The sequence below is a fragment of the Crinia signifera genome, chromosome 5, assembly GCF_055691185.1.
Source record: "Crinia signifera chromosome 5, ASM5569118v1, whole genome shotgun sequence".
In the NCBI taxonomy this organism is placed as follows: domain Eukaryota; kingdom Metazoa; phylum Chordata; class Amphibia; order Anura; family Myobatrachidae; genus Crinia; species Crinia signifera.
In genome coordinates, this window is record NC_139221.1 from 139,834,392 (window position 1) to 139,859,120 (window position 24,729).

Genomic DNA, 24,729 nt, shown 5'->3' on the forward strand with positions numbered 1-24,729 from the left:
AAACTGCCACGAGCGGCAATTTGTATTGTCGCCTGTATTGACAGCAATTTAAAAATGCTGCTCTGCTCCCTGCTGCCGTCTCTCTGTCACTTCGTATTGCCGCACTGTGGCACTTGCTAGTGATGACAACTGGCCCTGATGTGTGCATCATCATCAAAATAAGGTATACACACTAGACAATATTTAGATTTTGCTGTTACTCTGTCACTGTTGTCATCAGCACACAAACAGCAGGTATCTGGTGGCTGACGCACCTGCGAACATGGACATAAGTGTTGCATGATTGTGTCTCCAGCATAAGCAGGCTTACGATTGGCAGGATGGTACAACCCTTGAGAATCTGTAGAACCCTTGAGAATTGCCAAAATCGTTAACAATCCAATCTAGTATGTACCCAGCATTAATGTACTTTCCAGGAATACAGGATTATAATGCCCTTAAAGAAAATGTATTTCTGTATTTTTAAGAAAAAAGGACAAATGGGATTATTCTGGTTGATACGCTTGCATGCGAATTCGCATGCGAGAACAATGTTTTGCGTATTTGCAATTGCATTTCTGCCCACGTCGAACAAACTGATCTCCAGGTGCACGCATCCATCTTTGCTGCCAGAGGGGGAAGGCAGGGGGTGCAATATGTCCGCCCAATTCCTTCTGAATGTGCACGCATATGTAGCGTTGCTCAGAGCAACCTCACATATGCGTGCACCTTTCACATCTTTCGATGATCGGTGACCATCGAAAGATGTGGGTGTTCCCCCACAAGTTAGGAATGGATGTTTAATGTAAAACATCCATTTGCAACAAGTGCAAATGTGCGCACCTTGCAAATGGTGGGCTGGCTTACTACCATTTGCAAGGCAGGGTTTGGTGGACTCGTAAGGGTGCAAATTTGCTGCCTTGCGAATCAACCAGAAGAACCCCCAATGTCTGGATAAACACAGACTTGTTACTTAAATTGAAAGAAGTTGTAATTGAATGTCAGTGCGGAGTGCATACATTCAGCGCTGCACATCAGGAAGTGATATCTGTGCACACGTGCAATGTCCCTTTAAATAAAAATAGAAAATAAGGGTGTAGTGATATTTACGGTAAGTCCCTATATATCCCAAACAATAGTACAGTATCTGCAGCAATGAGTCCTCTACAGTATTCCAAACTAGTTGACCTCATATAAAGTATTGTCTGGTGTGACCACAGACCATATTGCCCAGCACAATAGAACACATCCATTTTCGGTGAATGGGTGCAAAAATAACTATTTATCAATCTTAGAAAAATACCTTATATTGAAGCAGTAACTGCATTTGAAAAAAGGCATACTTGCCTAATTTTGACTAGTTTCAGGGAGATTATAGTTGGTAATAGAATTTTGCAAAGCATCCCATTGAGGGGGCGTGTCTAGTTCCATATATGGAGAGATTGTGAAAACAGATTGTAAATGTGGCACCTAGAAGTGTGTGTGTAATTTAAAATGACTTAGATCCAAATGTAGATGAGACCCAAAGCAGTTACTTGCTTAAGTGCTGGAAAATGGTGGTGATGATTCAATGTAAATGTATCTATCTCTCTTTCCATTTCCCCAAAAAATTGAACAGTGTAATTTGGGCTAGGTGAAATGAGGGAGATTACTAGACTAATGAGGGAGAGAGGGAGATTGCTGCTATTTCAGGGAGTTTCCTGTAGAATGCAAGAGGGTAGGCAACTATGGAAAAAGGGTAATACTCTATCAAATGATGACCTCTTAACATCACCCATGTTGGTTTTGCCTTGTATACGAATACTGCTTTAAAAAAAAAACACTTGCAGATTCGCAGAAAAGTCTCACACCTCTAGAACTTGGAGGCTATTACATTTACCCCATTGTCTGCTAATCACTAGAAAAAGATTAAAATAGATACAGATGTAGCGCCTGTCAGTTTTGCTCAGCACCCGCCAGAACTTCCCCTCTGGTGGGCTGGCGGACAGGGGCTACATTGAACTGGGACGCGCGTGCGTGGGGGGGGGGGATGTAAAACAGGGGCCTAATTCATACCTGATCACAGGACAAATTTGTTCTCAGAATTGAAAAAAACAAACATGTCCACTGCAGGTGGAGCAAATGTAACGTGTGCAGAGAGAAAGAAAGTAAAGCTGGCCATGCATCTACAGATTCATTGTCAGATCTGGCTGGTAGTAAAAAAAAAAACCTTGTAGTATCTGAATAACAGTTTGGCAGTTTTCCAGCATTTCAAAGCAAATGGTCAACTGTCATTTGCTGTCATCCATTACCAGGTTTTTGTTCCAACCAGCCAGATCTGCTAATAAATCTCAAGATGTATGGCTAGCTTTAGATATGGGTGAGCTGCATTTAAACTAAAATCTAAATTGCAGTGTAGAAATAAAGCAGCCAGTATTTATCCTGCACAGAAACAAAATAACTCACAAAAATCTAACTCTCTTTGCATGCTACATTTGTTCCACCTGCAGTGCACATGGTATTTCCCATTTTGAGCACAAATTTGTCCTGCGATCAGGACTGAATTAGGCCCAAGGTTTCATTTTTGTAGGTGCTGCATGAAAACAACTAGTGATATTATTATTGATAAATAGGCTCAGAACAGTACAGCGAATGTGTTAAATAAGCTAAACATTTCAACTGTAGTTTTACTTCAGGTTTTATTATAGTAAATATGTTTTACAGTTACCATTAATCCAATTATTACTATCTGAACAGCAGGAGTCAGCAACAAGCACAACAGGGAAAATGGAAAATACAGTAAGAACTCTATTTAGTTCTAGACACTTTTATATCCTAAAATCACCAGTAATCCTATAATTTTAACCAGAATCCTGTATCACCCATATTACTTGAGGTTTACTCAACAAATTTCCACCTTCTTCTTATAGGCTGCAACTTTAAAAAAAAATCAGTTAAATGAATTTATTGCCCACTCGTCCTGTTAATTTACTGTAAGCACATAAATAGGGGGTATTAAATCCCAGGATCCATCTGTTGGAACGTTCCAACAGTCGGAAACCCTGTCCCATTTTCGATCTGTTTGCCAGTTTATTGACAGGTGGAATTCAATGTTCTGCCTGTCATCAGTGAAAAAAGAGGGCGTTTTGGCAAAAACGGACGTGGATTGTCTAGAGCCGTTGTGAACTCAACAATCCACGGCTGATGGTAGTGTAAAATTAGAAAATACCATTGGGTTCTGCTGTGGAACTATGAGTCCTAGCAAGCCTGGTCCACATACTGTGACTTGAAGAACCAGAAGTTCCAGCAAGCAGCCCATTAATGGGCTTGCTGGGATTCCTAGTTCCACAGCAGAACCAATAGTGAAATAAATATTCACATCCCGCTCTCTCAGGTACTGTCATATTTCTTTTTTCTATACTTGTGTATTTGCAGGATGCCAAATTTGCATACGTTCGCAGGCATAGTGAAATCGCTTTGCATGGCACGGTATTGTGCCGTGCGATGCAATCTCACTAGTTAATATGGTACTTGTATATTAGCAGCAGACAGAGGAGGAGGCAGTGGTTTTCTTCCAGCAGCACCATTTGCTGCCAGTGACACAAACTTGTGTTAATGGACACCCAATGGGCTTAAATATGAAGGAGTGCAAGAGGCGCTGCCATATTAAAACATGTCGGAAGAAGGTGAGCCTCTGTGCGGCACATTGGTTCCCGGGTTTCCGTTTAACTTTCCTTACGCTGATACGGTTCATTTATTCATGGGCGGAGGAGCTCACAAGTATCATTTCCTATGAGCAACAACTCAAGTTGTCAAATAAAACCTATAAGAGCCTCTTTGTACAGAGGAAAAGTCACGTGGGACGGATGCTGCCTCAACAGTGGCTATTCGGAGGCATTTCAAGAGACACGGGTGAGTGCTTTGTTACACCTGTACAAAGATGTGACGTCTGTACCCTGATGGCCACCATCAATCAATTAATTGAACCGGAGACGACTATCTTTTTTTTTTTTTAATTGAGTGTTTATTTAATTTTCAATATCAAAAAGACAAAATACATACATACATTCCCTCACAATAGGGATCACGTTTGTTTTTATTACAAACACGCACAAAGACAATTACATTGACATACAACCTGTTCACAGCCCATGATACCTTACTCGACCTAATTTTTTAACCTCTTCTACCATGCCTATATCATTCTCCCGTTACTTCCGGACTCGTCCTTTCCTTTCCTTTCCCTTCCCTACCCCCTATTCAGCCCTAGACTATTCCCTTCTTTTCCCTGTTATCCTATTTATTTTGCACCTCCTTTACATTCTTTTCAGATTTTAATCAAGAGCCAGCCGCTCTATTAATAGATCCCAATAGGCTCATATCAGGCCATACTCTGTGTATACATGGGAGAGAGAGACAAAAAAAAAAGAAAAGAAGAAAATATATGTATTAACAAAGAACCAGAAGGTCGTGCCCTAAGTGCCCCCTTCAACATTATTTATATCTAGAGACCATACATTAATTATTTAACCTTTTTGTGTCTGTGTCGTTTACATACTTCTTATACATTTTATCAATAAGGGGAGAAAAGACCGGGATCCCTTTACTCTGGGGTCACCATTCTCACTTGTTCACGCTTTCTCCTCCCTGCTTGTGCCTACTTTGTGCCCAGTGGTTTATTTTGCCGTGTTAGAGGCCCCTTTGTGCCTAACGGGGGGAACTCCCCTCCTTCATAAATCGCTAACTTCTAATTCTTCTTGCTTCAAAGTGCAATTAATATTTTAACCTAAATTACTGTGAACTTGATAATTGACCGACCTATTCCAATAATACCATATCCCCTGATACTTCCTACTCTGACCCCGAGATGCATAAACGTATTTCTCATGTTCACTCGTCTGATTGACCAAGTTGATCCATTTGCCATGTAATGGTCCTAAAGGGGACATCCAGCGACGGGCTATTATGACTTTAGCTAGGGCCGAAAGATTCTTACCCAGCTGCTTCATCTCACGATTTATTACTCTATCATCCCATATCCCCAGGACCTTCCCTTGGTATGCCGAGCTGGACAAGGGTTCCCGTTATTTCATCCCAGAACCTGCTAACCTCCCTACAACTCCAAAGCAGGTGCTCGAATGTAGCCGCCCCTTCTCCGCACTTTGGGCACCTGTCGGATACTGACCCTGCAAATTTTTTCATTCTGACGGGCGTTATATAGGTCCTGTGTAAGATATTAAATTGGATCTGTTGTGTCCGCATTAGATTGGTCGCCAGCCGAGGGCCCGCCAGTGCCACCCTCCACCTACTTTCATCCAGCTGAGGGATATCTTCCGTCCATTTTGAACGAAGGACATCCAGCTCCTCAGACTGAGTGAATGAGTGTAGGTAGTGGTACAATTTGTACAATCGTTTGTCCTTCCCAAGTTGTCTAATAAACATTTTACAGGGGTTCTCCTCCGTCACCCAAAGTTCACCCTTGCAGTTTTGGGTCATAGCGCTTCTCACTTGAAGGTATCTAAAGAATACTTCCTTAGGTATATTAAACTCGACTTGTAACTGGGAGAATGATTTAATCACCCCTTCTTGGCACCATTGACCTATTGCGCTAATACCAAGAGAGTTCCATACCATCCCTCCGACTATCTACTCTGATTGCTGGCATGCCTTTAACACCGAGCAGCTGGAGCATGCAGGGTACCACCATGCTCGGGTTAACCACAGATTTAATTACGTCAATTCGGAGACTGGTGTTCACACACAAAACATTGCGCGCCTTTGAGGATCCTGTAAATGGCGCAACAAGCGTCAAAGAAGCACCACACGGCAGAATCTCGACTCCTACCTACAGGAATTTATCTGGCGGCAGACTGTGGGTGCAGAAAATGCTTTTGAGCATATTATTTATGCACTTTCTTTTCTTCCAAAGGCTGATGCAGAATCAGAAGAATTACTCTTTTATTATTTTCTTTGTTCTTGATTAATTGTTATTATTGTAATTTGTTCATTTGATATTTTTTTCTTCATTATTAAGTAAAATCCAGTTAAGTTAACACATGCAATCATTACTGTCTCAGATGTATGATATGGCAGGTGTGAATGTGTTCCTAAAACACCACCACTATCCATGCCAGCCAGAAGTGTGGCGAGCGCAGTGAGCCCCGCGATGGGGATGCGTTACGCATCCTCCCGACCTTTTCATACCCCTACTATCCACGTTGGCGGGGAGTTGATTTTATAAAGTGTGGCGAGCGAAGCGAGCCATCAAGCCCGAAGCATGGCGAGCGCAGCGTGCACTGCGAGGGGACGCGGATTACTTTACATGTATTCCCTGTCCCCTCGCGGGGAAAGCTGTGCTCGCCACGCTTTGGGCTCGGTGGTTTGCTGCACTTGCCATGCTTAGGGCTCGGTGGCTTGCTGCGCTCACCACACATTATAAAATCAACTCCACGCCGACGTGGATAGTGGGGGTATGAAAAGGTTGGGAGGACGCGTTCCACATCCGCTCGCCACGCTTCGGGGTGACGTGGATAGTGGAGGGTGTGCTAAATCCTATTGCATCACATAGACATGTACAAAGGGGGTGTTTTGGGATCGCATGTGATTTTGCGTGTGATGCGATGCGATCGGCATTCAGGGTGCAGAGAATAAATTAACTAGTGAGATTGCATTGCATCACATCGCACGGCACGAAAAGGTGCCATGCGATGAGATTTCACTAAGCAAATAGCTTAGAGGGCGCCCTGCTAATACACAAGTACCCTTTTTTTCTTTATGTCAAACTGTTTTTATACATTATCCCCATAATGTACATGCTTCCCTTAGTGTGAGTGAGGGTACACTATTCTACCTTGGGAAACTTCATCAATTCCCTTTTATCACTTTTATACTATCAATGACCATCCTAATTATTGCTTTTTTCCCTTGTTGTCTTCCATACCTATACGAGTTACCCTCATCTGAACTTATCCACAAGCAATCTAGACAGATCACTTAGAAATGGGTCTGTAATCACCCCGTGTGCATGGCCTATAAGTAGCACACAGATATACATATCAAATGAATTAACACAGTCTCCTAGTTCTTCCATTTTTTACAAAAAAATATGCTGATGCTATCAGAGTCACGCAGCATTGTGTATTCAGGTTAGATGTATGAGGACACATATGTATCTCTGAAAAATGTTATGGGTTTCTTATGAGGAAGAAAATGGGTGTTTGCATAAAATATAGAGTTTGATGGCAGATAACAAACACATAATCCAGCTGGTCTGGTCCTTTTGTATCATTTAGGTAATCTCAAACCCATTTGATCCTTAGTTCGTCTTGAGGGTATTCAAATGCCTATCCCTAGCGTGCTTAGATTTCTCTACTGTCTTAGCCGCTACCACTTCTAATAAGAGGCTATTCCAGTTATCCAATTCTCCTTCATTGAAGAAATTCCATGTCTCATAATGGATACTTCTACAGGGAACAACACTATTAAAACTAGAAGCACAGGTGTACAATGACTTGATTACAACAAACGTCTTAAATAAGGAGGTAATGAGATAGGAGTGTGGTGGGAAAATAGAACCCTGGCCTGAACCTGTCTCTGGGCATGGAAGAGAGTTCCCACCTCCAAGATTGTGTTAATTTGCCCCTAGAGTGGCAAAGCACCCATTTGCATAGGTCCAAGACATTAGCAATGGGGCCGTCATGCCTCCACACATAATGGGGCCGTCATGCCTCCACACATATTGTATTGGGATGGGATCTTATGAGTGTACAGTAGTACTACATTTTCCTAAGACAAAAAAGAAGTAAGTAATCACATGTTATTTAGGGGTAGATTTATTAAGCTCGATGAAATGATAAAGTGTCTGGTTTTTATCACCGGACAATCAGCTCCCACCTGTCATTTTTCAAACCAAGCCTTCACAGTTAGCAGCTGATTGGCCGGTGATAAAAACCAGGTACTTTATCACTTCACCGAGCTTAATAAATCTGCCCCAGAGTTACAGATTTATTAAAACTTCATGTTACGTGAGTAGAGTTTAAAGGAAGTGTTAATTTGAACAAGATTGGGGAAATTTCATGTACTGGCAGAAAAATGCTTACTGTACATGTCAAAAACTTGCAGTGACATTATTGAGCTATGCCATGTATGGCACAATTATGATTGATTTTGAATAGGTATAATAGAGATAAATGTTACAGCTAGTACATTAACTTATGGAAATCCTACGCAAACAGCTATTTTAGGCAATACCTAAAACATTTTAAAATGAAGAATTATAGAGCTGAATAACTTTCTAAAATGTGCGTGTTTGTAAGTGTACTTTGCAGGATTATGTAAACTGTATTCAAACTTAGTTGGTATATTATCATTGTAAATTACATGTAATGTAAGCCAGGTGGTGTCTTTTTAGTGTATACAGTATGCACTAACAACCTGGCTATATATCAGTTTCTTGTTTATCAGGTTTTTATGTATCATTTTTACACATTTGTGACCAGGCAATTGTTTTTGAATGCAAATTCTCAGGTACCTTGATGACTAGATTATTTGTTTAAAACACAAGCTGAGACTTTAGAGGTTTTTCAGACCTGATCACTGCTCTGCAAAATAACAGAGCACTGTGATCAGGTAAACGCCACCCAGAAAGAGTAAAATCCCGCCCCAAGCTAGCCTAAAAATTTCTTAGCATGACTTGTGAAAATACACAGGATAGGTGATTCGCTGCAATCGATTCACAAACCACTCACTGTCTAATGATTGTGCCAGTTTGTGCAATCTGTGCGTAGCCCAGGACTTCGATAGAAGCAGTCTGATTAGGGCTGGAGCTGACATCACATGGAGCTGACATCACACTCCCAGAAAACCGCTTGTTACCATCTCTAAATGCCAGCTTCCTGTCAATCAACTTGCATATGGCCAGAAATAAAAAAGTAGCAGGATTTTATTGCAGGAAGGCCTCACGCATGCATACTATGAGTCGTATGCACACACAGTCTATCAATAATCTCCAGACTTGCAAATACACAGCCAAGCAATCAGGTGTGAGAAACCCCCATTGATGGTTACGTTTTGAAAAAGCCATAATACTGTATGATTCCAGAGATGATCATTGTTAGAGTTGCAATCCCCCCATGCAGGGCTGCCACTACATATTGTGGGGCCCAGGACAGCCCAGAAAAAAAACCACACTGGTGGGCAGTGGACAGTCTACCCTGTCGGCGGCCCTGCCCCCATGGCTATAAGATCAAGATAAGTATATACCTAGTTATTTTAGTTTGTGTGGCTGTGAATAGAAATCATAATTGCCATTCAGGTGTTATAAAATATTTATTAGAATATGTATACTCATATATTTCATAATTAATTAGAAAAAAACATATGTTTAAATTCTTAAAAATCCAATAATGCACTTTATCAGAATGATAGTCCAACAGCATATAAAATAGATTAAGTCCAGTTACTAACAGAAATGTTGTTACAGTAGGTAATAACATTTACAGTAGGAGAAAGGGAACTAATCAATTGTTATTCATTTACCCAGTCTGGTCCGAATCTGGGGGTTTAACACCTCGATCAAGGAAGTAATATGTCATCCATAGCACCCCCCTCCACCCCTGCCCCCATTGCCTACTGATTAGTCCAGCAGCTCAGGCTCAGAGCCTGATCACAATCATTGGACCAAACATCAGCTAAATATGGGTCGGGAGAGCGCTGTCCAGGGGGCGCCTAAAACAGGGAAGGACCAGAGCTACTTGCCCCCTGCGTGCCAGTCCAGCCCTGGTCTGCCTCTGAAACCTATCCACATCAAAGCACGCACGCTAACAACTCTTCATGGTTTCCCTACAAAACCCAACCCCCCACCAATTGTTGTGGCCCTCGTCTAGTTTGGAAAACCATAGATAATGCTTGTTGACACATTGATTTCAGGTTAAATGCCTGAAATCTATGGGTTTCTCTGTACGTAAGCCACAGAGGGTGCATCTAAAGTGTATTTTTCCTTTCAGCTCTAGAGGCTATGAATAAAAATCTGCATGACGTGCATCATCTAGGTTTTGCCAAGTGGTTTACCAATACTTAATTAAATAGCGCAGAGCTCAGAGCTATAGCGTTGGGGTTCACCTATTCGGCCCCTTTGGGTCTGACTGAATTGGGAGTAAACTAAAAAGAGCAATTCCTTTTGCTCTTTGCTGAACCCTGCTGTACTACAGGTTGGGTAGTTTTAAAATGTGTACAGACATATAGATTTAAGAGTGGTGTGTCTAAACTGAAATCTGTACCTCATTGTATTGTAAAAATAAAGCTTTACAGTATGTGTGTTCTTTTCATTTCAAAGCCTGAATAAATAAGTACACTGTATGCAAAATGAAAATCCCAGGGCATTTTTTCAATCCCGGGATTCGAGATTGAAAAATGCTCAATCCTGGGATTCCCGGGATTCCGGGATGTATGGCAGGATTTATGAGGCTATAACAGTGGGGAACAAGCTAAACGGTACGACTGAAGTAAATCCGGCCCTGTCCGGGAGTGGCAGTGCAGCTTTCTGGCCTGCGCAGCGTGACTACTGACATCACGCTACGCAGAGCCGCGCCGCCATCGGAAGAAGCAGGGCATCATCGGAGTAGGAGCTCAGACGCTGCCCGGCGTTAGACGGCGCATGCGCCGTCTAATCCCGAAATCCCGGGATTGGAACCTTCAATCCCGGGAATGAAATCCCGACGATTTTGGGGCCAAATCCCGGGATCCCGCCGATCCCGGGATTGGCCATCCTTATTAGGAGTCCTTGAATTGGCGCATGGCTAGTTATTGATACAAAATTATTTGTTTTTTTATGCTCTGCTCAAATCTCAGTATCAGATCTTAAAAAAGTATTCAGTATACAACAAGAGCATATTGGTAGATGGGTTAGTAAATGTTATTATATTAACAATTTGTATCATATTTTTGCAACATTAAAATAGACACAATTAGATAACATGCTGAATGTCTTTGTGCTTAATTATTTTGAACACAGGTACTTTTGTGGTGCAAGTAACAGCTGCAGATGCAGATGACCCTTCATATGGAAACAGTGCCAAAGTTATTTACAGCATACTTCAGGGGCAGCCATATTTTTCTGTGGAACCTGAAACAGGTTAGTGCATCTAATATGTTTAATTAGCGGCATAAAAGAAAAGTGTACTATAATGCTGCTTGAAAAAATTGGCAAAAATGTACAGTTGTTTACTGTTCATAAATCACCTTATTATGTCCTACTTTTTTTGGAGTGGACCTAAAGGCTTTAATAGAAGTTAAGATGCTAAAGTATAATGTAGTTAATTTTACTGTGAGTGTAAAATGTTGTACAGAGAGGTACTGTAGGAATGCTGCTGGAAGGACACAGGGCATGGAGTTGCTGAAGTGACATGGACGGTGTGATGTTGAAGTGACATATATGTGTATAAGGGGAACTACTGTGTGCATTATGTATATAAAGGTCACTACTATGGCTGGCATTATTTGTATAATGGAGCACTACTGGAGGTATCATGTGTAAGGGGGCTATTACTGTGGCCGTTTTGTGTAAGGTGTACTATTGCTGTGGACATTATATTCATAAGCAGCACTACTACTGTGGGTATTATGTGTAATGGGCACTACTACTTTTGCCATTTTGTATAAACTACACTACTGTGTGACATCCTGCATAAGTACTGTGTAGAGTAACATGAATAACGGGCAATAACTGATTAGTTTTAAATAAGGTTAATTTCTGTGTGTCATATCAGGAATAAGGGGCTCTACTATGTGGTGTAATATCAATATGGGGCATTAATACCTGTAGTGTAATGTGAATAGGATTGTTCGGTACTTATATGTTAGTTGGGCACCCACTATAGTTAGTTGGGCACCCACTATTCATGTCGTTATGGAGTTGATTTTGTATAGTGTGGCGAGCGCATCGAGCCACCGAGCCCGAAGCGTGGTGAGCATAGCGAGCCCCACGAGGGGGCCACGGAAAACTAAGCAAATAGATTAGTGGGCGCCCAACTAACATATAAGTACCAATTGTTCTACTGTGTGGCATAATTTGAATTTGGGGGTACAGTATTATCTATTTATGAGGACACTGTCTTTTTATAAGGTATGGGAGGAGTAGGGCACATATTTATAGTTTGCAGGAGGTGACGAAAGTCCTGGCAATGGCCTGGGCTCTGCCTAATTGGGGGGGGGGGGGGGAGGGGATTGAGTTCCACAAGCTCCCAATTACTACTTTAAGCCCTGTATGTTGGTGTCCTTTGTAAATATAGTGGTCTATTGCCCTCATTCACTAGGGCTTGCATAAGCAAACCTCTGTGCAGATTCCCTGTGTTCAGGCAGGTGTTTGCAGGGATGGGGGCAGGGCAGCCAGCATTTGGAAAACGCTGGACTGTCACCCCATTTAATGAATGCGGTGAGACCAAAGACTGTCATAAATGCATTTTCCTTGACCTAGTAAGCTGCCCTGCAACTGCAAGTCTGACTAAGGTCAGAGTTACTCAAAATACAGTCAAAGAAACATCACAAATGCAGGAATTTGCAATTCTATCAATCATGGTCCATGCTAAATCAGGTCCTATGTTTTAAGACTAGTATAAACATAAAGTATATGGAGATAAATTACCAGCCAACCAGCTACTAACTATCATTTTTCCAACAAGGCCTGTAATATGGCAGTTAGGAGTTGATTGGCTGCTAATCTATCACTGTCCACTTTATCAAACTCCAAGGCTTAGTATACATATGTCCTCCTAAAAGGTCCCCATACACAGGTTCAATTTGACCCATTTTCACACGATTTTTTCGAATTGGCCAGATATACTAAATAAAAATAGTCCAAATTGGATGTGTTTGACATCCGGTCCGATGCACATTCAAATGTACATCTAAATGAAGCTTCCAGATGTGTCAGATTGGATGCATTAGTGACACATTGCAGGTGCTTTTTAGCACCAGAGATATATCACATCTGATCTGCAGGGCTGGCAACAGAATTCTTGGGGCCCCATATGCTGAGACACACACTGGAAGCACCACGTGCCCATTACTGGATTGCTGCGGAGCAGGGAGGGAGGGTTAGATTGGGATGGAAAACTAGCCTGGAAGAAATTTCTGGGAGCAACCCTGTTTCTGCAGCCTGCGCTCAATCAAACTGCCATGCTCCTCCCCTCGTAATCCCTCACCCTGTGGCCTGTGATCTATCACACTGATGCAATCCCTCACCCTGCGGCCTGCGTTCTATCATACTGACGCAATCCCTCACCCTGCGGCCTGCGTTCTATCACACTGATGCAATACCTCACCCTGTGGTCTGCGCTTTATTACACTGATGCAAACCCTCCCCCTGTGGCCTGAATTCTATCACACTGACGCAATGCAATCCCTCACCCTGCTCTCTGTCACACTGACGCACTCCCTTACCCTGCAGCCTGTGTTCTATCACATTGATGCATTTCCTCACCCTGCAGCCTGTGTTTTATCACACAGATGCAATCCTTCACCCTGCAGCCTGCGCTCTATCACACTAATGCCCTCACTCTGCATCCTGTGTTCTATCACGCTGATGCAATGGGTGCCGGACGACTCACTGACAGTCGGGACTCCGACATTTATTACCCCGACCTCGGAATCCTGACTGCTCCCTCATGGGGGTCCACGACCCCCATAGAGGGAGAATAAAATACGTGGCGAGCGCAGCGAGCCACTGTGCTGGCAGCGTGGCGAGTGCAGAGAGCCCACAAGGGGCTTCGTTGAGGCAGAGCACTGGGAGCAGAGGGATGCTGTTCTGTGGAGGAAAGGCAGGGAAAGGCCATCCATGCATGGATCAATGTGCAAGTGAGCAGCGCTGGCCGCTGTATGCTTAAGCTTTTTAAAAACGTACTTTTATGCTGGCTCTAAGATGTGTGAGGGACAGGAGAAAGAGGGTTGCGTGACCCCATGTTCAAGGTATAAAGGTATAAAGTAACAGTGGGTTACTTTAGACCTTGAAAACGGAGTCACGCAACCCCGAAACATTGGAGCACCATTAAAGCATCTTTTAAAAAATCCTTGGAGTGCTGCTGCTTGTACCGCCGCTGATCACTATATATATATATATATATATATATATATATATATATATATATATATATATATATATATATATATATATATATATATATATTCATACTACGAGGAAGGCAGTGCACAGCATAGGGAGCACACATCAGCAATCTTTTACCCTAGTACACAGTATGTCACTGCCTCTTCCTGCGTCCTGCACCCTCTTTCTCCTGTCCCTCATACACCTTAGAGCCAGCATAAAAGTAAGTTTTTAAAAAGCTTAAGCATACAGCAGCCGGCGCTGCTCACTTGCACATTGATCCATGCATGGATGGCCTTTCCCTGCCTTTACTACACAGAACAGCATCCCTCTGCTCCCAGTGCTCTGCCTCCCTAGCCTCGTGAAGCCCTGCCCCCCGCCGAGTCCCGCCCCCATGTAGCCCCATGTTGCAGCTCCTTCCTTAATCCTTTCCCTGCATGGTGTTCTGGCCGTGTGGCTGAGAGGGGACTCAGGGAGGGGACTGTGCCAACTGAGGTACTGAGCGACAGGGGGCATGCTTCGGGCCCCTCAGATCGGCGGGGCCCAGGATGGCGTTCCCCCTTAACCCCCCTGTCACCGTGCCTGCTGATCTGTAGGTGTGTGCCAGCTGCCTATGGCCTGCAGATTGGGGAAGCGCCCTCCCTGCTCTTCTCCTCCAAGATCCCCTTTCCCCCCCCCCCCACCACTGTGGTAGCACATAGCGGCACTGCGATAGGCAGGCAGGAGATTTTATAACTCACATTCAAAACAATGGGAGAGCTCTCATAGCCAATCATTAGCCTCCATTCTTTTGAATAGCAATTTTAAAATCTCCTTCCCATCAGCAGCTCCCTGGGAGTAAAAAAAATCGAATGCCAAATCGAATACAGCTATCCCAAGGTTTGGCCGGGGGAGTTAAAGGGAAATCAGGTCCAATCTGTTCCTCGGACAAGTCGGACCTGTGCTTGAGGAATATTAGTTTTGTAGTCTATATATGCTGTACTTTTGCTCTTGCTTCTTGATTCTGGGAAAAATCCAGTTGTTTTTAAGACCTCAAAGTAAAAAAAATACCATAGAAGAACAGTATAGGGGAAATGAAAATCACACAGCTGAATCTCTAAAAAAAAATAACATGCTAGAGAACCTTACCAAAATTCAATTCAGTGCAATTTGATTTTCTCACAATGATGTTATAGCTAATAACTGTAGAATTTTCAGTCTAGCAATAACGTTGTAGCATATCAAGCCTTTTTTGAAGGCATATATTGCTAGATAACTTTATTGTTTTTCCTTTCGCTCAAACTAGATTTGAAAAGATAAAGTCGTGTGATAATTGGCCCTCCACTCATGCATTGTGACACAGAGATTATAGCTTTGAGCCTTTGTTACATAAATACTGTATGCCGAACCCAAGAGAGTACAGAAAATTGCAATTTTGCCCTTAAGAAAGTTGCCCATACATGCATGCATGGATCAATTTCCAGTCGGAGTGCTTCAGAAAACAATTGCCTTAAATCACTGCATGCATTCACCCACAATGTTTGGCAACATCAGTCAATGTGTCATTACATTTATTGATACCTGTGGGATTTAATTCTGTCAAATAGGTTCCCTTACTGTATGTAGATTGCCAAACTTAAGTACACAGCAGTGTTTGGGGATAAGGCTGAGATAATGGATATGCACATTTCTCAACAGTATCGCTCTAAACACTACACTTTTAACTTTAACTGTCTCTCTAAGGGTGACATTCTATGGGATGCGATTTGGCTTTTTTTGCGGTAATTAGACCACAAAATGGCGATATCGCATTTTCCCATTAAATCGTTAATTTAATGGGATGCGCTAAGGGACTGAAATCGCATATTATGTGCGTTAAGGTATGCTGATAAAAATTGCGAGATTAATTCGCATTTTTATCGCATCCAGATGTTTTCGTATAGAAAAGTATACAAGTCGCTTATTTAATGCAATGCGCATTTGCACCACGCATTTTTTAGGTGCCTAATTTTCGCACTTATTTCAGACCAGGGTCTGTTTGGCGAATTAGCCAGAACCCTGCACAGATCGCAATGTTCTGTGCAGGGTTCTGCTGTAAAAAATAAAATAAAGGGTTAAAATAAAAAAAAACGAGCGCGGGGTCCCCCGCCCGAGTATAACCAGCCCCGGGCTCACTGAGCCGGTGCTGGTGACATAAAATCAGGGTCCCCGACAAATAGGGGTCCCCTTGATTTCATGAAACCAGCACCAGGCTCAAGGTCCGGCGCTGGTTCCCAAAATACGGGGTACAAAGTGACTAGGGGTCCCCCGTATTTTAAGAACCAGCACCGGACACAACCAGCCAGCAGGGTAATGCCACAGCCGGGGGAAACTTATTATATAAGCTCCCGTGGCCAAAGCATTAACCCCCTGGCTGGTCAGCATGGGCAGGGGTCCTGGGGAAGTGGGGACCCCCCCAATGAAGGGGTCCCCCCCTACAGGACTTACCAGCCCATGCTGATAGTCCGGGGCTGTCCCCGATGCCCCTGGGCGGTGGGCATCGGGCTGATGGCTTGTGTAAAAAAAGAAGTAAAACTATTGTTTTATACTGGCGAACTATGAGTCCCAGCAAGCCTACCCCGCATGCTGGGACTTGGAGAACCACAAGTCCCAGCATGCGGGGCATTAAAGGGCCCGCTGGCACTTGTAGTTCAGCAGTACAAAAAATAGTTAACAAAATCACACTGACACACTGTAAAATAAAAGTTTAATACATACAAAACACACACAAACTGATACTTACCTACCTTGAGCCCGTAGGCCGGTCCCTGGATCCTGGGTCCGTCCTCCGGGGCTCCAGGGCAGAAGAGTCCGGTTCCGGGGCCTTGGTCCTGGTTTCGGGGCTGGTCCTGGGGTTCCGGGGCTCCTGGGCTGCAGAATCCGGGGTCCTGGATCCGAGGTAGTCCCCAGGGGTACCTAAGGAAGCAAATCCAACTCACCTGGTCCCCGGCGACGACCTCGGAATCCTCTCCGGTGACAGCGCTGCTCCCATCTGCTACCCGGCTCGCAGGACTTTGACAGGCGCTGAGATGTTTCCTCCTCGGCGTCTCTGCACAGAATGATTTCTTGGCCAATCAGGAGCCGAGAAAGTCGGCTCCTGATTGGCCAGAAATCATTCTGAATACAGACGCCGAGGAAGTAACATCTCAGCGCATCTAGAGCAGAGATGTTTCCTCCTCTGCGTCTCTAGTTAGAATGATTTCTGGCCAATCAGGAGCCGACTTGCTATTGTTGGATCTCTCCTTGCATGATTTGGTGTTTGGGAGCAAAAACTGGGCATACAATTATGTTTTGTCTTGTTTTCTGCTATTCTAAGTTGTGCATTTGGAAAATGGCAAATAATTTCAGATGGGGGTGGTGCAAGTGCCTCTAATGACATATGTGGATGGAATATCAGTGTACAGAGCATATTCCCAATTAAAGCAGCAGATATGATCTCATTAGTACAGTGAATCTAGCTTCTGCAGTATCCTGCACACTCGACCACATTATAATTGACTCAGAATAAGCCTCATGGTTTGTTCATATTATTAACCTCTCATTTTATTTTATCTGCGGTTACATCCTATAAAGGTATTAGATTACTCATAAATCATAAAGTAACCAGTTTTGTGTGTTGCATCTCAATTAATAGGTCTATGGCTTAAAGAGTAGTCTTTAAATACTGTAAATTGTCTTAATTTTCTATAAAGGTATTATTCGAACTGCTTTGCCAAACATGAATCGAGAAATCAGAGAACATTATCAAGTTGTTATCCAGGCCAAAGATATGGGTGGTCAGATGGGTGGATTATCTGGCACTACTACTGTGAACATTACCCTGACTGACGTCAATGACAATCCGCCAAGATTTACTCAAAGTAAGTGAGATCATAACTGAGACTTGTATTTACAAAGGAAAGTTATGCACCGGTAGCATATATATATATATAAAGTATTTTAATTGAACAGTGGTAGATTTCAGAATGATTACATTTTAAAAATTGTTTTAATCATTGATATGGAGTGGGCTACATTGCTACAAATTGGCACTTAGTGATTATGGGCTTTTCAATTAAGGGCCTATTCCAGAAGCAGTGAAAAGAGTGGAAAAGTGAGCAGGTGGACAAGTTGCCCATGGCAACCAATCAACTGTTCTTTATAGTTTTGTAGAAGGTACTTGATAAACGTTACTTCAATGCAGATTGGTTGCCAAGGGCAACTTCTCCACTGGCCACTGGTTTATGTATAGACACCTAATGGTGCGTTTCTCAGATGTGTTTTGAACCTTTTAGTTAAAAACTCATTGCTTGTAGTTCAAATCACACAGTTTTTATTTTGGCTTGTGGAGTGATGTGCACTCCCATGTATTTCAAATTGCAAGCCAAAAGTATGTGTAGGCAGCACTTTTTGTACTAAATTGCATTGCATCTAGGAGGTGATTCTAGTTGACTCACTAAGCATCGAAAATCTGCTGCTTAGCGAGCCATATAACACAGCCCACTGCCTACACAAATTCCCCTGCCGCCATTACCAGTCACATCCATGCAAGGAGATGTATAACGAAGTCACATCCCCTCGCATGTCGTCGCTGCAGGAGAAATCATTCGATGGTCAACAACCATCACATGATTTCTCAACTCACTTATACTGTAACCCCCACTCTCACCACCACTCATGTCCCTCTCTCCCTGCTGCGAAAGGCTTGGTTAGTGATTAACTTGCTGCAGATATTCACAGTCTGGGTTTGCACATATGCAGCAATGCGCATTTGCAAACCACGACCATCGGGGCAGGTCCAGCTGCAGCTCCAGCCAGGGCCCCTGACACGCTGGCCCAGCCCTACAGAAGACAGCCTCTGGACCCCTCCATGCTGGCCTATTTGAGCCCTTTCACTGCAGCCCTGTGAGTGGCGAAGTCAAGATGGTGCCGCTGATGGCTGCCTAGGATCTGTGCCACCCAGCCTAAAATATGTACTCTGTGCCTACCCTGTAGTGTTCCATATCTGTACTGTTTACCTAGCTGGCTGTTGCAACGACTTAGTGGCACCACTGAATGGCTACCTGGGTGCTATGCAGCTCAGCAAATAGGTGTTCCCCATGTCCGTGTCCCTCATCAGCATACACATATCTGTATGTGTGATGTATATCTGTACTGTCACTGTTTTTTACTTGTTAATTATCTGTCTGGTGCAATCACCAAGTGGTGACACTGAATGGCAGCCTGGGTGCTATGTCACTCAGAAAATATTTGTTCCCCATGTACAAGTCCCTCATCAGGATACACATATGTACGTGTGATATATATCTGTACTGTCACTGTTTTTACATGTTACCTATCTGTATGATGCAATTACCAAGTGGCACCACTGAATGGCTGCCTGGGTGCTGTTCCACTCAGCAAATATATGTTCCCCATGTCGGTGTCCCCCATCAGTATACGTATATCTGTAAGTGTGTTATATATCTGTACTGTCACTGTTTTACTCGTTCCTATCCTTGCTGTTGCACAGCAATCCAAAACTAATTCCTAGAATACGCAAGTATACCTGGCCAAATAAAGCTGATTCTAATTCTGATAAAAATCCATTTGTAGATTGCGTGCGAGGCAGAAATCATTCAATGTTTGCCGTCCATCGAATGATTTCTCTAGCACTTGCAGATCTGATACACACTCTGGTGTCTATAATCTGCAGCGCCCCTGTACGGGAATAGGGCAGGCAGCTGACATCCAGTGACGTTAGCTGCCAGCCTCTGGCACCTGCATCACGATTGCATTTAAATCAGAATGCCCAGCATTTTCATGGGAACACCCAGGAAATGCTGGGTGTTCCCATGGGCGCTACCTGTGGCCATACTGCTATGTGCGAATGGGCTGGCAAATAATCAATTTGCCATGCCCACTTGAACAAAGTGGGTGCACAAGTGCATAAAAGTTTATGCGCGTGTATAGTAGCTAAACATCACTTCCCTGTGCAAAAGCGCAGGGGAACGATCAAACCAGAATCAGGGCCAATACCTGTAGGTCATTTTAATACCCAATAAAAGTGGATACATTAAGATGGAGACTGCATTCTACAAAATGAGTTAACCTACTGCAGGATATACAGTTGCTCAGCTATATCCTCTCTACTAGTTTATTTTTAACTGGCTCTGCTCACAAGGAAAAACAGTTTCCACATGAATATTAGGCAACATGGGCTTGATGAATATTCCACTTAATCACATCTGTACATTTGTTTGGTTCGTTAGTATATTAGATTAGTTTTTTTTTAGAACAATATTATATTGTGCAGTACTAATGAATTAGATCATTCTAAATTTGCATGTTGTATGGCACTGTAGGCAGGGCCGGATTATAATGGGGGCACAAGGGGTCAGTGCCCCTGGGCCCCCCTCTAGCTAGGGGGCCCCTGTGGTTGGCATGTATTTTTCAAAAAATATATATATATATATATATTTTTTTTTTAGCTGAAGATTTTGTGCATGGGAGTGGGGTAGTGCTGCAGCTTCACCTATCTGCCAATGTGACAATGATTAATGGTGCTGAGCATTGGGAGCCAAGTGTGCAGTGCATTACTGGGAGTTGACTAAGTCCCATGACACTTTGCACCAGAGGGCAGAGGCTGAGACGTTTGTGCTGAGCTCTGATTGGTGGAGCTCATTACATGCTTTTCAGGCCCATGGATAACAGCAGCAGCAGCCTTGTCATGGGAGGGTTTTTAATCAGAGCCAGCACTGGGACTGTGAGGTCTCCTACAGAGTAAGGTGCTGAGGGACAAATACAGGCTTTTCATGTGGTATGTATGTATGTATGTATGTCTAAAGTGCCCCGGGCCCCCCGAAGGCTTAATCTGGCACTCACTGTAGGTTACATTTTAAAAAAAACATGTGATTTTGAAACACAACCAAATATTGTAGTCATATACTTTCATTGACTCTGTAGTGAAATAAAGTATATAAAGGAATTGTGACCATACATATGTTAAAATATTATATTACTTTACTATTATATGATATTATAATGAGAATTATCTTTTCTAACTTTCAAATTCAGATACCTATCATCTCAGTGTTCCGGAGTCGTCTCACGTAGGTACTGTAGTTGGTCATATAAAAGCTGTGGATGCTGATATTGGCAGAAATGCTGAAGTAAGATACCGAATAATTGATGGCGATGAAATGGGCATGTTTGAAATTACCACAGAGAAAATGACACAGGATGGTGTCATAACTATTAGGAAGGTATGTACTTTATTTTCATTTGTAGTAATATGCTACAAAGTGATGTGTGATATGCAAAGTACTGTAGCTAAAACTCTCATCACCTCTACAAAATCTCTACGTAAAACATTTGTTTACAGCTAAATTTGCTTGGAATCTAGAAATATGCAGTGTTATACTAAAGAACAATAAACACCATTTCAAAAGATCCAGTCTTTACACCCACCGCCTTTACACCCACCCACAATTTCTGTTCATGGTCAAGTTTCCTACAAAACAGGAAATGAAACCTGCAACACTGTCACTAAAAAATGTATCTTATAGTTGGTTATTAGTTATGTTGCTTTTGTAACATTTCATAATGGGCAATGTTAGAATCAAAACAACTCTCAGAAAGATTAACCCTGGATAAAGAATCACCTCATACTACAACATAATGTTTCAAATCCTCTCTCACTTTTTCACACATACAATATCTCTCTCATACTTACACTATCTCTCTGTGTCGATACCTCCTTCAACACCATACTTTTATTTTCCCTATCTCAATCTCTCTGCCCACCTCTCACTCTGGGCCTTATTCTAGTTCACTCTTCCTGACAAAGTCCTTCTTAGATGGACAAAACCATGTGCACTGCAGGGGGCAGATGTAACGTGCACAGAGAATTAGATTTGGGTGAGTTATTTTGTTTCTGTGCAGGGTAAATACTGACTGCTTTATTTTTACACTGCAATATAGATCTCACTTTGAAGTAAAACCCCACCCAAATCTAATACTCTCTGCACAAGTAACATCTGTCCCACCTGCAGTGCACATGGTTTTGTCCATCTAAGAAGGATTTTGTCAGAAAGAGTGAACTAGAATAACCCCCTCTGTCGTCCGTCGTCCCCCCCCCCCCCCTGCATTCTCCATATCTTCCTCGCTCTGCTTTCATATTACACACCCTTGGATTTTTTTCTGCCCACCTCCCTCACTGATACTTTCCCTTTATGTCCCAGTGAATCCTTTTTGCCCAAATTACCAACTGTACTCCTTTATACAAAGATCTCAGATATCCTTTACACTTAACCCTCTGGGCTAATGAAATAAATGAATTTGATTGACTTAAATGATAAAGGTTCATACTGTATGTGTGCTCTGTCCATCATTTCCAAAAATGGTATACAATTTATTTAAGCAGATTGTATTTAGGGCTTGATTCAGACCTGCAAGTCTAGGCTGCATATGGTTGTAGTCTAGCGAACAGGTAAACGCTGCCCGGATGCATGCGGCGGAATGGAAATCATTCGATTATTGCTCGCCATCGAATAATTTTTCTCCCCTTCAGTAAAAAATAGTCAGTCTATACTGAATTATATTCCATCCACTATCTGCCGAATCCGTGTGAAGATAGTCGCTCGAGGAGGCATCTCCACGCCTACGTTCGCCTAGCATTTTTATGGGGACACCCAAAATAACACTGTGCATTCCACTGCTATCGCCCCATGCCCACCCTCAGCCCTCCCTTCCCAGAGTGAAGGGCTTGGCAAGTGTGAAACTTGTCTAAGCTGTTCACTCAGGGGGTTTGCACATGTGCATATTCACACTTGCGCAAACCCTGAAAATCGGGGACCGGGCCAAATTTGGACCCTAACGAATATGTCTGAATCGGTCCCTTAAGGTATTAGTCCCATTCACAGCGTTTGAATGAATAAATACAAAATACTTAACATAGTAAAAATGATAAGGTGGTAATCCCTACCATTGGTGAGAGCAGCAGTGTACTATTACAACTACTACTACTACTACTACTACTACTGTACTACAACTACTACTGCTATTAGTACTCTTGCTGCTGCTACTACTACTGCTAATAATAATAATAATAATAATAATAATAATAATAATAATAATAATTATTATTATTATTATTATTATTATTATTATTTAAAATGTATTGTCAATATTTCGGCTTTGTATAAATTACTGTTTCCTTTACTACTACTACTACTACTCCTGCTGCTATTACTAATGCGGCAGTGTTATCATAGTACTACTACTACTACTACTAATACCAATATTTTACAAATTTGCTCATAAACAGTGCACTCTCTACTCTTTGTTTTGATGTCTTCAACTATTTGACCAATTTTATATTTCCATTTTTTATGTTTGTCCTGTTTTACCCACTGTCTATTGTTCTGGGTGACTGTGAAGCTTTACAAAGTAATGAAAATATTACTAATCCACTACTAAGAGGGGGTTTGTGGGGATTCTGCACACAGATAAGATGAGTGCCCTTCAATGTGCGGGTAATGAACCACTTGTTATTGGTGTTGCAATATTAGCGGGGTGCTATCCTGGCCAACTTGGTCAATGAACAGAAAATAGTAGGGAGAGGGAAGAGGAAAGAAGTTGTTACTGGATGCACTCTTGTAGGACACTTTGTGTATAGTGTCAATGGAAAACTAGAATGGTTTTCCATTGACACTATACATAAAGTGTCCTACAAGAGTGCATCCAGTAACAACCTCTTTCCTCTTCCCTCTCCCTACTATTTTCAAATCCACTACTAATACTGCTGCTGCTACTACTACAATTTACTATTACTACTACTACTACTACTACTACTACTACTACTACTACTAATAATAATAATAATAATAATAATTTGCAGCAGTAGTGGTAATAGCCTTGTAAATGTACAGTACTGTACTAGTAAAATTAGCATTAAAACAACATGGGCAATGCATCTTATACAATACTATATTTTTTATTGAATTAAAACATGAAAATTTTATACATTTCCCTGTTAAATGCTATTTGAATAATAAATGTGATTCAGCTGAAGATAATGCACTTTAGAACTGTATCATTTTGCATTTCATGGAAATCAGCACTATCTTTGCAACAGTGAACAGCATGAAGTGTAATACAATATAACAAAAGCAAACTGTCATTCTAATGAGAAGGCAACAATAAAGTATCACAAATAATTTTCAGTGCCTAATTTAACACCTCAGAGAGAAGTCAACAACAGCAATAGAACATCCAGTCCCAGAGGCTCTGCTTTTAAACACCGATTTGAAAATTTATGAGCAATGAATTCCCAAACCAGAAAATACAGACTAAAAATTCATTAAATAGGTGAAGATGAATCACAAGAGACAAAACAAACCTAAAGAACTATACATCACAAAGTGAAAAACAGAAAATAGAATACAGTATGCTTTGGTTAAACTTAACTTTACATTTTTTTTTCACAAAAGTCAGAAGTAAAAAAGCTACAGTATTTTGTATGTAAACGTATAGCAGGCTATCAATAATGACAATGATATTAAATAAATAACAATAAAGAGGTAGCTTCTTTGGCAAAGGGTCCGGGGAAGCTTCTAAACCTGCATTGTTATTATGTACATTTAAGGTACACAAATGCTTCTGTCTCTGTTTACCTTCATACAGTAAATTCATGG

General features: G+C 42.2%; 1 protein-coding gene across 2 annotated transcripts in view; it reads left to right on the forward strand.

Moving 5' to 3' along the window:
* The window catches only part of LOC146080614 (cadherin-10-like), a 397,974-nt gene that overhangs the window by 252,913 nt on the left and 120,332 nt on the right, over window positions 1-24,729 (forward strand). For both annotated transcript variants that reach the window (XM_083188085.1, XM_083188083.1), the window contains 3 exons: window positions 10,970-11,089; window positions 17,767-17,934; window positions 21,110-21,297. In XM_083188085.1, the coding sequence (XP_083044211.1) occupies window positions 10,970-11,089; window positions 17,767-17,934; window positions 21,110-21,297 (476 nt within the window). The remainder of the gene's footprint in view (window positions 1-10,969; window positions 11,090-17,766; window positions 17,935-21,109; window positions 21,298-24,729) is intronic.